The sequence below is a fragment of the Pseudophryne corroboree genome, chromosome 11 (assembly GCF_028390025.1).
Source record: "Pseudophryne corroboree isolate aPseCor3 chromosome 11, aPseCor3.hap2, whole genome shotgun sequence".
Lineage (NCBI taxonomy): Eukaryota > Metazoa > Chordata > Amphibia > Anura > Myobatrachidae > Pseudophryne > Pseudophryne corroboree.
In genome coordinates, this window is record NC_086454.1 from 92,927,211 (window position 1) to 92,944,223 (window position 17,013).

The 17,013-nt window shown below is 47.5% G+C and overlaps 1 protein-coding gene and 1 non-coding gene across 12 annotated transcripts in view; both read left to right on the plus strand.

Annotated features, from left to right (window-relative positions):
• CKAP5 (cytoskeleton associated protein 5) overlaps positions 1 to 17,013 on the plus strand; it is a 334,214-nt gene that overhangs the window by 157,793 nt on the left and 159,408 nt on the right. For 9 of the 11 annotated variants that reach the window (XM_063944545.1, XM_063944546.1, XM_063944541.1 and 6 more), the window contains exons 26-29: positions 10,637 to 10,775; positions 10,944 to 11,029; positions 11,956 to 12,039; positions 12,351 to 12,476. In XM_063944545.1, coding sequence (XP_063800615.1) covers positions 10,637 to 10,775; positions 10,944 to 11,029; positions 11,956 to 12,039; positions 12,351 to 12,476 — 435 coding nt within the window. The remainder of the gene's footprint in view (positions 1 to 10,636; positions 10,776 to 10,943; positions 11,030 to 11,955; positions 12,040 to 12,350; positions 12,477 to 17,013) is intronic. The other 2 variants (XM_063944550.1, XM_063944551.1) reach the window with 1 other exon arrangement.
• Positions 11,131 to 11,239, plus strand: LOC134971127 (small nucleolar RNA SNORD67). The gene has a single exon (XR_010190252.1). It is a non-coding gene; the product is annotated as a small nucleolar RNA SNORD67 (small nucleolar RNA).

A 17,013-nucleotide genomic window follows, 5' to 3' on the forward strand; every position in this document is an offset into this window, starting at 1 on the left:
TCCACAGATGGGTGGATCCGCAATTTAGTATTAGAGGGTTACAAAATAGAGTTCGATTATCTTCCGACAGGAAGATTTTTCACGACAGGACTGCCTGTGTCGGACGACAAGAAAGCAGTTCTGCAGATTGCCATTCAGTCTCTGCTGAATGCTGCAGTGATAATTCCAGTCCCTGTGCAGGAACAGGGGCAGGGTTATTATTCCAGTCTGTTTCTGGTACCAAAACCAGATGGCTCAGTCAGGCCAATATTGAACCTAAAAGGTCTCAATCATTACGTCACTTACCACAGATTCAAGATGGAATCTCTCAGGTCAGTAATTGCAGGGTTAGAGCCACAGGAATTCATGATTGCACTAGATCTCAAGGATGCGTATTTGCACATTCCGATTTGGCCACCTCACCAGAGTTTCTTAAGGTTTGCGATAAGACGAGACCATTACCAATTTCAGGCTCTACCGTTTGGCCTCTCATCAGCGCCTCGGGTATTCACCAAGGTAATGTCCGTGATGACAGCTCATCTCAGGTCCCTAGGGGTAATAATTGTTCCGTATTTAGACGATCTACTCATAAAGGCTCCGTCTCAACAATTGCTTCTCCAACATGCCTTGCTAACGTACAATGTACTAGTTCAGCACGGTTGGATAGTCAGTTTAAAGAAATCACATCTAATTCCGTGTCAACGACTTCAATTCCTAGGGATGATTCTCGATACAGTAAAACAAAGGGTTTACTTGCCACAACAGAAAGTACAGGGCATTCGTCATCTGGTGCAATTAGTGCTCAAGCCACGCACAGTCTCAGTACATTTGTGCATTCGCCTTTTAGGCACAATGGTGGCGGCTTTCGAAGCACTTCAGTTCGGAAGATTTCACTCACGTCCGTTCCAACTGGAAGTGTTAGCACAGGGGTCGGGATCACATCTGCAGCTGCACCACAGGGTGAGGTTGTCACCACAAGTCAGGGTGTCTCTTCTCTGGTGGTTAAAAATACACAATCTATCTGCAGGGAGACGATTCGGAGTCGCGAATTGGATAATTCTGACAACGGACGCAAGTCTCAGAGGTTGGGGAGCTGTAGTTCAGAGTTATCGGCTCCAGGGCCTCTGGGCGGATCACGAAAAATCGCTATCCATAAATGTTCTGGAACTCAGGGCGATTTACAATGCTCTAAGACAAGCGGTGTACATGTTTCGTTTTCAGACTGTGCAGGTGCAGTCAGACAATGCGACGGCAGTCGCATACATAAACAAACAAGGAGGAACGAGAAGCCGCATGGCTATGCGGGAAGTAGCTCGGATCCTCAGATGGGCCGAATATCACCAGGTGATATTATCGGCAGTGTTCATTCCTGGAGTGGACAACTGGGAGGCAGATTTTCTCAGTCGTCGGGATTTTCATCCAGGAGAGTGGGCATTAAATCCAGAAGTGTTTCAGATGTTGATCCAGAAGTGGGGTTACCCTCAGGTGGATCTAATGGCATCCCGCCACAATCATCAGGTGTCAAGATATATGTCCAGAACAAGAGATCCAAGGGCAGTGGCGGTGGATGCTCTCACAGCCACGTGGCCATACAGCCTTGTGTATCTGTTTCCACCGTTTCCGCTGCTCCCGCTGGTGCTAAAACGGATCAAGAGAGGGTTCGTCACAGTCATTCTAATAGCGCCTCATTGGCCTCGGAGGGCTTGGTTCTCGGATCTTCTCGGGTTACTCGCAGACGATCCATGGCCCACTACGTCCGGACCTGTTACAACAGGGTCCGTTCCTCTACCCCGATTTAGCGCGGTTGCGTTTGACGGGGTGGCTGTTGAAAAGGCCATCTTAAGGAAAGAGGGCATTCCTGAGTCTGTTATACCAACCATGGTACGAGCTAGGAAGCCGGTTACGGCAGCTCATTATTATAGAATCTGGCGTACTTATATAGGTTGGTGTGAAGCTCGGAAATTTCCGACATCGTCTTTTAAATTATCCCGTCTTTTGTTATTTTTACAAATGGGGTTAGATGGAGGACTACGTCTTTCCACACTAAAGGTGCAGGTATCTGCGTTGTCAATTTATTTTCAAAGGAAATTGGCCTCGTTGCAGTCAATACATACGTTTCTACAGGGTGTAAAGAGGATACAACCTCCTTTCATTCCACCTACAGCACCATGGGACTTGAATCTGGTTTTAGATTTCTTACAGTCCGATTACTTTGAACCCTTACAACAAGTGGATATTAAATTTCTCACTTGGAAAACGATTTTTCTTTTAGCCTTAGCCTCGGCTAAGCGTGTTTCAGATTTGGGTGCCTTGTCATGCAAGTCACCGTATTTAATTTTTCATGATGACAGAGCGGAACTTCGGACGAATCCCGTTTTTCTACCAAAAGTAGTGTCGTCTTTTCACATCAATCAACCAATAGTAGTTCCTGTGTTAACAGGAGATTCTGGAACGTTGGATGTAGTTCGCGCATTGCGCATCTATGTTTCCCGAACGTCTACTGTGCGTAAGACAGATACGTTGTTTGTTCTCTATGACGCAGCTAAGAGGGGTTGGCCAGCCTCTAAGCAGACCTTATCCAGATGGATCAAACTGACTATACGTCAGGCTTACCTTTATGCTAAGTTACAGCCACCTACTTCAGTAACAGCTCATTCCACACGTTCTGTGGGGACGTCATGGGCAGCGAGTCGTGGGGCTTCTACGACACAGCTTTGCCGTGCGGCTACTTGGTCGTCAGTGCACACGTTTGTGCGCTTTTACAAGTTTGATACGTTCGCGGCATCAGCATCTAGCTTTGGCCGTTTAGTGTTACAGGTGCCAAACAGCTCTCCCGCCACGGAGGAGACTTTGGTACATCCCAAGAGTACTCCAGTGACCCCTAGTGGATGAAAAAGAAAGTAGGATTTTGGTACTTACCAGGTAAATCCTTTTCTTTGAATCCATAGGGGGCACTGGACGCCCACCCAGAGCAGTTTACCTGTTTTAGGAGTTCAGTGGTTCTTATGGTAACACACTTTCACGACTGGTTTAAATTTAACAAGGGTTAATCAGTTATGGTGTCAACTGTTTAGTTGTCTGTTACGTTGTGTCAACTTTATTGTTGTCTGTGAGACTATATGTAATTCTCCTTTTGTCAATCTCTCTATCGATCCTGTTCGGCTCAGTAAAAAACACTGGAGTGCTGCAGGATATGGAGGGGAGGAGTAGTCTCAAAATTAATTTATTCAGTGCCTTCTTCCGGTGGAAGCCGTCCATATCCCAAGAGTACTCCAGTGCCCCCTATGGATTCAAAGAAAAGGATTTACCTGGTAAGTACCAAAATCCTACTATATATATATATATATATATATATATATATATATATATATATATATATATATATATATATATATATATATATATAAATATATATATAATATCAGTATCAGTAAAATGACAGCACTCAGTAAAAATCAAATTAAACTGACATGGTGGTGCAGGGTCCTGGAAATTGATACAGACACTCACTTTTGCAAAAGAAAAGAAAAAAAGACCAGCACTCACGTTTTGATGATGAAAAGAAAAAAAGGGGTTTATTCCTTACAGGAAAAACATCTGGACATGATCCTAGTACTACAGCCCGACGGCCGTTTCAACTCTCCGTGCCCCTGACGAAAACCACGGAGAGTTGAAACGGCCGTCTGGCTGTAGTACTAGGATCATGTCCAGATGTTTTTCCTGTAAGGAATAAACCCCTTTTTTTCTTTTCATCAAAACGTGAGTGCTGGTCTTTTTTTCTTTTCTTTTGCAAAAGTGAGTGTCTGCTGAAACTCCTATTGATGGACAGATAAGCATTTGAACTACTTTTATCCTGTACGCATAAACTTTGGCTATCCTGTGTCCCTGGAACAATTGGTTATTGATTCCCTTGTGCCTAGAACGGACAGATAAGCTTTTAAGATTTTAAAATCTTGTACGTGTGTTGTCTAGCCGTGTTTTGTATTGTTAATTAAAATCTGTATTTTATGTTGTGAAGCTACAGATTATAATTTCATTGGGAACAGTTAAAATTCCCTAAAAATTTGCACCTTATATAGCAAAATGCTCTATTTTTACCTGTGAACGATACACACTATGTTTGCTGTTTCTTCTTTTACATGATTCCTAAAATGATGAATACCGGATTGAAGTTTTGTTTTTATCAGATAAGTGCCTAAGGCCATTTTTAATAATCTTTTAATCCACTTAATGATTTCCAGTATAATTGTCACCACACTCATTAGCGCTTGTACTCTTCACTACCCAATATATATATATATATATATATATATATATATATATATATATCTCTCTGACGTCCTAGTGGATGCTGGGAACTCCGTAAGGACCATGGGGAATAGCGGGCTCCGAAGGAGGCTGGGCACTCTAGAAAGATCTTAGACTACCTGGTGTGCACTGGCTCCTCCCACTATGACCCTACTCCAAGCCTCAGTTAGATTTCGTGCCCGGCCGAGGTTGGATGCACACTAGGGGCTCTCCTGAGCTCTTAGAAAGTTATAGTCTTAGAATTTGTTATTTTCAGTGAGACCTGCTGGCAACAGGCTCACTGTAACGAGGGACTAAGGGGAGAAGAAGCGAACTCGCCTGCTTGCAGCCGGATTGGGCTTCATAGGCTACTGGACACCATTAGCTCCAGAGGGATCGACCGCAGGCCCAGCCTTGATGTTCGGTCCCGGAGCCGCGCCGCCGTCCCCCTTACAGAGCCAGAAGCAAGAAGATGGTCCGGAAAATCGGCGGCATGAAGACATCCTGTCTTCACCAAGGTAGCGCACAGCACTGCAGCTGTGCGCCATTGCTCCTCATACACACTTCACACTCCGGTCACTGAGGGTGCAGGGCGCTGGGGGGGGGCGGGCGCCCTGAGGCAGCAATAAAAAACACCTTGGCTGGCTAAAATACCTCAATATATAGCCCCTGGGGCTATTTATGAGGTAAATACCCCTGCCAGAATCCCATAAAAAGCGGGAGAATACGCCGCGAAAAAGGGGCGGAGCCTATCTCAGCACACTGGCGCCATTTTTCCCTCACAGCTCGGCTGGAAGGAAGCTCCCTGGCTCTTCCCTGCAATTCTACAGTACAGTAAGAGGGAAAAGAGAGGGGGGGCATTAAAATTGGCACTGTATACAGTATATTATATTGAAAAGCAGCTATTAGGGACATAACTCAGTTAGTCCCTGTGTATATATATAGTGCTCTGGTGTGTGCTGGCATACTCTTACTCTGTCCCCCCAAAGGGCTTTTGTGGGTCCTGTCCTCTGTTGGAGCATTCCCTGTGTGTGTGGAGTGTGTCGGTACGGCTGTGTCAACATGTTTGAGGAGGATAATGATGTGGAGGGGGAGCAGATGCCTTTAGCAGGGATGTCACCCCCTGGGGGTCAGACACCTGAGTGGATGGTATTATGGCAGGAAATGAGTGCACGTATAGACTCCTTACATAAAAAATTTGACGACATGCCGACTGTGGGACAGCCGAGTCTTCAGCTCGTGCCTGTCCAGGTGTCTCAAAAGTCATCAGGGGCTCTGAAACGCCCGCTATCTCAGGTGGCACAAGTAGATGTCAACACGGATACTGACACCAGTGTCGACGACGATGAGTCAAATTTAATGCCCGTTCACTGCATGATTGAGGCAATGAAAGAGGTGTTAAATATTACTGATTTACATCCAGGTACCACAAAAAAGGGTATTATGTTTGGGGAGAAAAAACTACCTGTAGTTTTTCCCCCGTCAGATGAATTAAATGAAGTGTGTGAAGAAGCGTGGGCTTCCCCTGATAAGAAATTGGTAATTCCTAAGAAGCTACTAATGGCGTTCCCTTTCCCGCCAGAGGATAGGTTACGTTGGGAAACACCCCCGAAGGTGGATAAAGCGCTCACACGTTTGTCTAAAAAGGTGGCACTACCGTCCCAGGATACGGCCGCCCTTAAGGAACCTGTTGATAGAAAGCAGGAGGCGATCCTGAAGTCTGTATATACACACTCAGGCATTATACTCAGACCAGCTATTGCGTCAGCATGGATGTGCAGTGCTGCCGCTGCGTGGTCAGATAAACTGTCAGAAGATATTGACACGTTAGACAGAGACACGATCCTGCTACAATTGACCATATCAAAGACTCAGTCTTATACATGAGAGATGCACAGAGTGAAATCTGCCGGCTGGCATCTAAAGTAAGTGCATTATCCATCTCTGCTAGGAGATGCTTATGGACTCGCCAGTGGACTGGAGATGCAGATTCCAAAAGGCACATGGAAGTTTTGCCTTATAAGGGGGAGGAATTATTTGGGTATGGTCTCTCCGACCTAGTTTCCACAGCAACGTCTGGGAAGTCAGCATTTTTACCCCATGTCCCCTCACAGCCTAAGAAGGTGCCATTTTATCAGGTTCAGTCCTTTCGGTCCCAGAAAAACAAGCGGGGAAAAGGAGGGTCTTTTCTGTCAAGAGGCAGAGGTAGGGGAAAAAGGCTGCAGCAAACAGCAGGTTCCCAGGAACAAAAGTCCTCCCCCGCTTCCTCTTCCAAGTCCGCCGCATGACGGTGGGGCTTCACAGGCGGAGCCAGGTACGGTGGGGGCCCGCCTCAGGAATTTCAGCCATCAGTGGGCTCGCTCACAGGTGGATCCCTGGATCCTTCAAATAGTATCTCAGGGATACAGGCTGGAATTCGAGGCGACTCCACCCCGCCGTTTCCTAAAATCCGCCTTGCCGATTGCTCCCTCAGACAGGGAGGCGGTGCTAGCGGCGATTCACAAGCTGTATTCCCAGCAGGTGATAATCAAGGTACCCCTACTTCAACAAGGCCGGGGTTACTATTCCACACTATTTGTGGTGCCGAAACCGGACGGTTCGGTGAGACCCATTTTAAATTTGAAATCCTTGAACACATACATAAAAAAATTCAAGTTCAAGATGGAATCGCTCAGGGCGGTTATTGCAAGCCTGGACGAGGGGGATTACATGGTATCCCTGGACATCAAGGATGCTTACCTGCATGTCCCCATTTACAATTCTCACCAGGAGTACCTCAGATTTGTGGTACAGGATTGCCATTACCAATTCCAGACGCTGCCGTTTGGACTCTCCACGGCACCGAGGGTATTTACCAAGGTTATGGCGGAAATGATGATACTCCTTCGAAAAAAGGGAGTTTTAATTATCCCATACTTGGACGATCTCCTAATAAAGGCACGATCCAAGGAACAGTTGTTAGTGGGAGTAGCACTATCTCAGGAAGTGCTGAGCCAGCACGGTTGGATTCTGAATATCCCAAAGTCACAGCTGGTCCCCACGACACGTCTAATGTTCCTGGGAATGATTCTGGACACGGCCCAGAAAAAAGTGTTTCTCCCGGAGGAGAAAGCCAGGGAGTTGTCTTCTCTAGTCAGAGACCTCCTAAAACCAAAACAGGTATCGGTGCATCACTGCACGCGGGTCCTGGGAAAGATGGTAGCTTCTTACGAAGCAATTCCATTCGGCAGGTTCCATGCCAGAATTTTTCAGTGGGACCTGTTGGACAAGTGGTCTGGATCGCATCTTCAGATGCATCGTTTAATAACCCTGTCTCCACGAACCAGGGTGTCTCTTCTGTGGTGGCTGCACAGTGCTCATCTTCTGGAGGGCCGCAGATTCGGCATACAGGACTGGGTCCTGGTGACCACGGATGCCAGCCTACGAGGCTGGGGGGCAGTCACAAAGGGAAGAAATTTCCAAGGACTATGGTCAAGTCAGGAGACTGCCCTTCACATAAATATTCTGGAACTAAGGGCCATTTACAATGCCCTAAGTCGAGCAAAATCCCTGCTCCTACACCAGCCGGTGCTGATCCAGTCAGACAACATCACGGCAGTCGCCCATGTGAATCGACAGGGCGGCACAAGAAGCAGGACGGCGATGGCAGAAGCCACAAAAATTCTCAGATGGGCGGAGTATCATGTACTAGCACTGTCAGCAGTGTTCATCCCGGGAGTGGACAACTGGGAAGCAGACTTTCTCAGCAGGCACTACCTCCACCCGGGGGAGTGGGGACTTCATCCAGAAGTCTTCCAAATGATTGTAAATCAATGGAGTCGTCCACAGGTGGACATGATGGCGTCCCGCCTAAACAAAAAACTAGAGAAGTATTGCGCCAGGTCAAGAGACCCTCAGGCGATAGCTGTGGACGCTCTAGTGACACCGTGGGTGTACCGGTCAGTTTGTGTTCCCTCCTCTACCTCTCATACCAAAGGTATTGAGAATAATAAGAAAGCGAGGAGTAAACACAATTCTCGTGGTTCCGGATTGGCCGAGAAGAGCGTGGTACCCGGAACTTCAAGAGATGATCTCAGAGGACCCGTGGTCTCTGCCGCTCAGACAGGACCTGCTGCAGCAGGGCCCCTGTCTGTTCCAAGACTTACCGCGGCTGCGTTTGACGGCATGGCGGTTGAACGCCGGATCCTGAAGGAAAAGGGCATTCCGGAGGAAGTCATTCCTACGCTTATTAAAGCCAGGAAAGAGGTCACAGCAACTCATTATCACCGCATATGGCGGAGGTATGTTGCATGGTGTGAGGCCGAAAAGGCCCCAACGGAGGAATTTCAACTAGGTCGATTTCTGCATTTCCTGCAAGCAGGAGTGAATATGGGCCTAAAACTGGGCTCCATTAAGGTACAGATCTCGGCTCTGTCAATTTTCTTTCAAAACTAGCTTCAGTACCTGAAGTTCAGACATTTGTGAAAGGAGTGCTGCATATTCAGCCCCCATTTGTGCCTCCTGTGGCACCTTGGGATCTCAACGTGATGTTGAGTTTCTTAAAATCACATTGGTTTGAGCCACTAAAAACCGTGGATCTGAAATATCTCACGTGGAAAGTGGTCATGTTATTGGCCTTGGCTTCAGCCAGGCGAGTGTCAGAGTTGGCGGCTTTATCATGTAAAAGCCCTTATCTGATTTTCCATATGGATAGGGCAGAATTGAGGACTCGTCCCCAGTTTCTCCCTAAGGTGGTGTCAGCGTTTCACCTGAACCAGCCTATTGTGGTGCCTGCGGCTACTAAGGATTTGGAGGACTCCAAGTTGCTAGACGTTGTCAGGGCCCTGAAAATGTTTCCAGGACGGCTGAAGTCAGAAAATCTGACTCGCTGTTTATCCTGTATGCACCCAACAAGCTGGGTGCTCCTGCTTCTAAGCAGACTATTGCTCGTTGGATTTGTAGTACAATTCAGCTTGCACATACTGTGGCAGGCCTGCCACAGCCAAAATCTGTCAATGCCCATTCCACAAGGAAGGTGGGCTCATCTTGGGCGGCTGCCCGAGGGGTCTCGGCTTTACAACTTTGCCGAGCTGCTACTTGGTCAGGGGCAAACACGTTTGCAAAATTCTATAAATTTGATACCCTGGCTGAGGAGGACCTGGAGTTCTCTCATTCGGTGCTGCAGAGTCATCCGCACTCTCCCGCCCGTTTGGGAGCTTTGGTATAATCCCCATGGTCCTTACGGAGTTCCCAGCATCCACTAGGACGTCAGAGAAAATAAGAATTTACTCACCGGTAATTCTATTTCTCGTAGTCCGTAGTGGATGCTGGGCGCCCATCCCAAGTGCGGTTTATCTGCAATACTTGTACATAGTTATTGTTAACTAAATCGGGTTATTGTTGAGCCATCTGTTGAGAGGCTCTATTGTTTCATACTGTTAACTGTGTTTCATATCACGAGTTGTACGGTGTGATTGGTGTGGCTGGTATGAGTCTTACCCGGGATTCAAAATCCTTCCTTATTGTGTACGCTCGTCCGGGCACAGTACCTAACTGAGGCTTGGAGGAGGGTCATAGTGGGAGGAGCCAGTGCACACCAGGTAGTCTAAGATCTTTCTAGAGTGCCCAGCCTCCTTCGGAGCCCTCTATTCCCCATGGTCCTTACGGAGTTCCCAGCATCCACTACGGACTACGAGAAATAGAATTACCGGTGAGTAAATTCTTATTGTATGTATGTATGTATATATATATATGTATATGTATGTATGTGTGTATATATATATATATATATATATATATATATATATATATATATATATATATATATATATATATATATATGTGTGTATATGTGTGTATATATATTATTTTTATTATACTTTCTCCTTCGGGCATGTTTTTACCCATAACTGCCTGTGGGAGGGGGCATAGAGGAGAGTAGCCAGCGCAACCAGTTGAAGAAATTTAAAGTGCACTGGCTCCTTTGGACCCTGGCTGTACCCCATCGTACTAGATTCCCCAATATCCCTTATGGACTACGAGAAAAGCATTTACTGGTAGGTATTAAAATCCTATGTTTTCATGTTCCCTATTCTCTCTGGACAATTTACCAAACTAGAGGGAGAGGGGCGTGAAGGGGGAGGAGCCAGCTCTGCACTTCAATGAATTTGCATATATTGTGCCACCTCCGACCTCCATTCTTCATGAACTCCTGTGTCCTCGAGTGGATTCAAAGAAATCGATTTATCGCTAAGTACCCAAATCATCTTTTTGCTGTGATGATCACACCTGTACATGCCTAAAGTGAAGTGGTTGGTTGTTAGTGGAGCTGCTACACTTGGATAAATGTTGCATAGCACTATTTGTGTGTAATGTAATGTTTGTCTTTTAGCCTGCCTCTAAGGACCAAGTTGTTGCCATGCTGGAGAAAGCTAAAGCCATCATGCCAGCCAAGCCTGCTGCCCCAACCAAGAGCTCTTCTAAACAGTCTGGAGGGCCTGCCCAGTCTTCAGCACCTCCTCCAATGGCTGGTAAGTATGTAACTGAAGTAATCACGCATAGGCCAACAAGAAACTAGATGAACTAAGGATCCTATACAGTAGATAAAAATCTGTTACGTGACGCGTGATGTAAGATCACATACAGATTGCCGTTCCTCAGGCTTCAATAGTAAATGTCTTATTCTATTTTCCCTCTAGCGGTTTCTGACTCTGGACCTCTTGCTTCAGAGAGCAAACCAGATCCCAAGAAGGGCAAGCCAAGTGCACCAGCAGCGAAAGGAAAGGTACGTTCCCTAACACGAAGTGCGGTTTGTGGTTTTGTTGTCACCCCCTCCTCTCCCCCACTTTACTGTTCAGTCCAGACTATATATGGTGGGAGAAGCTGCTGGAGGATGATGAGTTGCACCCAAGGGCTCTGCAGTGCTGTGTACTGTGGTGCCTAACAGAGCCATAATGGTGACACATCCATGTGCACAGGGGCCAGCTGACTCCATACTGCTCCCACACGTTGTCTGTTTTGGTTTTTCTTTTAAGATAATAGGTGTGTATTAAACTGGTTCCTGAAGAGCCCATTTGTAGGGGTGGTGGGATTAATTCTCACATTGCTTGCAATTTTGCTTTAAATGGAGTAATCTGCAAGGCTGTTCCTGGGCTGTCTCCTAATAGGCTTATTGACTGGACTTGGTCTGTTCCATATAATTATCAAGTTTATTGCATTGTAACCACATGCTGAGCTACAGCGCCAGCTCGCATTTTGTCGTTGTACCGCCTTATATCATACTTTTTATATTTGTCATTGTAGTTCAGCTAGTAATATAATGTGTTTGTGTTCTGCAGGAGAACCCTCTTCATGTTAATCCCCCACCTCCCTCCCATGGTTTTCAGTCACTCAGTATGCTTAAGGGCCAAGGTTAGGAAATGCTGCAACAAACAGTCCAGGTCCTAAAGATAGCTTTACTAGAGCACAGGTGACTTAATTAGTACCTCTGTTTAGATTGAACCATCTGTGCTCAACCATGGATATCCTTAACCAGGCCTTACGGTTGCCTTGAGGACTGATGGGATACTACTGTATAGAACTGAATTACAAATGTCCTCTCTGCTTTAACTGACTATACCTTGTGTAAAGTGTTGGTGGCTCTGTAGCTTCATACTGCTCATACACTGAGTGAGGAAATTGCTACTTAAATGCAGAGTCCTTTCTCTGTAGACCCAATCCGTATCCTCTGAGGGTAATACCAGCATGACGCCAACGAAGGTTAACACCAGCATATCCAAAGCAAAGTCTGCAAAGGTGGTAATAAAGTTGCACTTTTGTGAGATTGGTGTATGGTTTTGCTGTGTGTGTGCTAGGTTTGCACAGTAAGGGTCTATGAGCCACGTGCTGTATAACAGAAACACTGATGGGTGCTGAAGCTATGTGAAGGATAAGTCTGCACACAGGAGTCTGTGGTGCTGAGCACTGCATGCTGCATAGACCTAGAGAGGTGATGGGCCACCTGACATCACTCACTGACAAAGTCACATGGTCACATTACAGCACTAAACCTGTGCAGCGGTTTCTACCCTCTTTTTGTAATTGAAAATTCTTTAATCTGTCCGCAGTCTGTGCCTGCAAAGAAAGTGCCGAGCAAGCCGGCCGGAAAGGATGAGGAAGACAAGTCTGGTCCCATTTTTATAATTGTTCCTAATGGAAAAGAGCAGAGAGTGAAGGATGAGAAGGGCCTGAAGGTGAGGACTGGAGGAACAGCACTTAAGATGTATTCGTTCTGATAGCTTTTCTCACTGACTGAGCAAGCCTATTGCTATTCCCCCCCCCCCCCCCCCTTTTTCTCTATCGTCCTAGTGGATGCTGGGGTTCCTGAAAGGACCATGGGGAATAGCGGCTCCGCAGGAGACAGGGCACAAAAAGTAAAGCTTTTCCAGATCAGGTGGTGTGCACTGGCTCCTCCCCCTATGACCCTCCTCCAGACTCCAGTTAGATTTTTGTGCCCGGCCGAGAAGGGTGCAATTCTAGGTGGCTCTCATAAAGAGCTGCTTAGAGAAAGTTTAGCTTAGGTTTTTTATTTTACAGTGATTCCTGCTGGCAACAGGCTCACTGCAACGAGGGACAGAGGGGAGAAGAAGTGAACTCACCTGCGTGCAGGATGGATTGGCTTCTTGGCTACTGGACATCAGCTCCAGAGGGACGATCACAGGTACAGCCTGGATGGTCACCGGAGCCGCGCCGCCGGCCCCCTTGCAGATGCTGAAGTAAGAAGAGGTCCAGAATCGGCGGCTGAAGACTCCTGCAGTCTTCTAAAGGTAGCGCACAGCACTGCAGCTGTGCGCCATTTTCCTCTCAGCACACTTCACACGCAGTCACTGAGGGTGCAGGGCGCTGGGGGGGGGCGCCCTGGGAGGCAAATGAAAACCTATTAAAAGGCTAAAAATACCTCACATATAGCCCCCAGAGGCTATATGGAGATATTTAACCCCTGCCTGGATTCACAAAATAGCGGGAGACGAGCCCGCCGGAAAAGGGGCGGGGCCTATCTCCTCAGCACACGGCGCCATTTCCTCTCACAGCTCCGCTGGTCAGGACGGCTCCCAGGTCTCTCCCCTGCACTGCACTACAGAAACAGGGTAAAACAGAGAGGGGGGGCAAATTTAATGGCAATATTTTGATATATATAAAGCAGCTATAAGGGAGCACTTATTATAAGGCTATCCCTGTCATATATAGCGCTTTTTTGGTGTGTGCTGGCAGAATCTCCCTCTGTCTCCCCAAAGGGCTAGTGGGTCCTGTCTTCGTGTAGAGCATTCCCTGTGTGTCTGCTGTGTGTCGGTACGTGTGTGTCGACATGTATGAGGACGATATTGGTGTGGAGGCGGAGCAATTGCCAAATATGGGGATGTCACCTCCTAGGGGGTCGACACCAGAATGGATGCCTTTATTTGTGGAATTACGGGATAGCGTCAACTCGCTTAAGCAGTCGTTTGACGACATGAGGCGGCCGGACAATCAATTAGTGCCTGTCCAGGCGCCTCAAACACCGTCAGGGGCTGTGAAACGCCCTTTGCCTCAGTCGGTCGACACAGACCCAGACACAGGCACTGATTCCAGTGGTGACGGTGACGAATCAACCGTATTTTCCAGTTGGGCCACACGTTATATGATTTTGGCAATGAAGGAGGCGTTACATTTAGCTGATACTACAGGTACCACTAAACAGGGTATTATGTGGGGTGTGAAAAAACTACCTATAGTTTTTCCTGAATCAGAAGAATTAAATGACGTGTGTGATGAAGCGTGGGTTGCCCCTGATAAAAAGCTGATAATTTCAAAGAAATTATTGGCATTATACCCTTTCCCGCCAGAGGTTAGGGAGCGCTGGGAAACACCTCCTAGGGTGGACAAGGCGCTAACACGCTTATCTAAACAAGTGGCGTTACCCTCTCCTGAGACGGCCGCACTTAAAGATCCATCAGATAGGAGGATGGAAAATATCCAAAAAAGTATATACACACATGCAGGTGTTATACTACGACCAGCTATAACGACTGCCTGGATGTGCAGTGCTGGGGTAGTTTGGTCAGAGTCCCTGATTGAAAATATTGATACCCTGGACAGGGACAATATTTTACTGTCGTTAGAACAAATAAAGGATGCATTTCTTTATATGCGTGATGCACAGAGGGATATCTGCACACTGGCATCACGGGTAAGTGCCATGTCCATTTCGGCCAGAAGAGCTTTATGGACGCGACAGTGGACAGGCGATGCGGATTCAAAACGGCATATGGAAGTTTTGCCGTATAAAGGGGAGGAGTTATTTGGAGTCGGTCTATCAGATTTGGTGGCCACGGCTACAGCCGGGAAATCCACCTTTCTACCTCAAGTCACTCCCCAACAGAAAAGGCACCGACTTTTCAACCGCAGCCCTTTCGTTCCTTTAAAAATAAGAGAGCAAAGGGCTATTCATATCTGCCACGAGGCAGAGGTCGAGGGAAGAGACAGCAACAGGCAGCTCCTTCCCAGGAACAGAAGCCCTCCCCGGCTTCTACAAAAGCCTCAGCATGACGCTGGGGCTTCTCAAGCGGACTCGGTGACGGTGGGCGGTCGTCTCAAAAATTACAGCGCGCAGTGGGCTCACTCGCAGGTAGATCCCTGGATCCTGCAGATAATATCTCAGGGGTACAGGTTGGAATTAGAGACAGATCCACCTCGCCGTTTCCTGAAGTCTGCTTTACCAACGTCCCCCTCCGAAAGGGAGACGGTTTTGGAAGCCATTCACAAGCTGTACTCTCAGCAGGTGATAGTCAAGGTACCTCTTCTACAACAAGGGAAGGGGTATTATTCCACTCTATTTGTGGTACCGAAGCCGGATGGCTCGGTAAGGCCTATTCTAAATCTGAAGTCCTTGAACCTGTACATAAAGAAGTTCAAGTTCAAGATGGAGTCACTCAGAGCAGTGATGGCGAACCTGGAAGAAGGGGACTTTATGGTATCCTTGGACATCAAGGATGCGTATCTCCACGTTCCAATTTACCCCTCACACCAGGGGTACCTCAGGTTCGTTGTACAAAACTGTCACTATCAGTTTCAGACGCTGCCGTTTGGTTTGTCCACGGCACCTCGGGTCTTTACAAAGGTAATGGCCGAGATGATTCTTCTTCGAAGAAAAGGCGTATTAATTATCCCATACTTGGACGATCTCCTAATAAGGGCAAGGTCCAGAGAACAGCTAGAGATGGGATTAGCACTGTCTCAAGAGGTGCTAAAGCAGCACGGATGGATTCTGAATATTCCAAAATCCCAATTAATGCCGACAACTCGTCTGCTGTTCCTAGGGATGATTCTGGACACGGTTCAGAAAAAGGTTTTTCTTCCCGAGGAAAAAGCCAAGGAGTTATCCGACCTGGTCAGGAACCTCCTAAAACCAGGAAAGGTGTCTGTGCATCAATGCACAAGAGTCCTGGGAAAAATGGTGGCTTCTTACGAAGCAATTCCATTCGGCAGATTCCATGCAAGAATTTTCCAAAGGGATCTGTTGGACAAATGGTCAGGGTCGCATCTTCAGATGCACCTGCGGATAACCCTGTCTCCAAGGACAAGGGTATCTCTTCTGTGGTGGTTGCAGAGGGCTCATCTATTGGAGGGCCGCAGATTCGGCATACAGGATTGGATCCTGGTGACCACGGACGCCAGCCTGAGAGGCTGGGGAGCAGTCACACAAGGAAGAAACTTCCAGGGAGTGTGGTCGAGCCTGGAAAAGTCTCTTCACATAAACATTCTGGAACTAAGAGCAATCTACAATGCTCTAAGCCAGGCGGAACCTCTGCTTCAAGGAAGACCGGGGTTGATCCAGTCGGACAACATCACGGAAGTCGCCCATGTAAACAGACAGGGCGGCACAAGAAGCAGGAGTGCAATGGCAGAAGCTGCCAGGATCCTTCGCTGGGCGGAGAATCACGTGATAGCACTGTCAGCAGTGTTCATCCCGGGCGTGGACAACTGGGAAGCAGACTTCCTCAGCAGACACGATCTTCACCCGGGAGAGTGGGGACTTCATCCAGAAGTTTTCCACATGCTAATAAACCGTTGGGAAAGACCAATGGTGGACATGATGGCGTCTCGCCTCAACAAAAAACTGGACAGGTATTGCGCCAGGTCAAGATATCCGCAGGCAATAGCTGTGGACGCGCTGGTAACACCTTGGGTGTACCAGTCGGTGTATGTGTTTCCTCCTCTGCCTCTCATACCAAAGGTATTGAGAATCATACGGCAAAGCGGAGTAAGAACGATACTAGTGGCTCCGGATTGGCCAAGAAGGTCTTGGTACCCGGAACTTCAAGAGATGGTCACGGACGATCCGTGGCCTCTACCTCTGAGAAGGGACTTGCTTCAACAGGGTCCCTGTCTCTTTCAAGACTTACCGCGGCTGCGTTTGACGGCATGGCGGTTGAACGCCAGATCCTAAAAGGAAAAGGCATTCCAGAAGAAGTCATTCCTACCTTGATTAAGGCAAGAAAGGAAGTCACCGCGAAGCATTATCACCGCATTTGGCGGAAATATGTAGCGTGGTGCGAGGATCGGAGTGCTCCGACGGAGGAATTTCAACTGGGTCGTTTCCTACATTTCCTGCAATCAGGATTGTCTATGGGTCTCAAATTGGGATCTATTAAGGTTCAAATTTCGGCCCTGTCAATATTCTTCCAAAAAGAATTGGCCTCAGTCCCTGAGGTCCAGACTTTTGTCAAAGGAGTACTGCATATACAGCCTCCT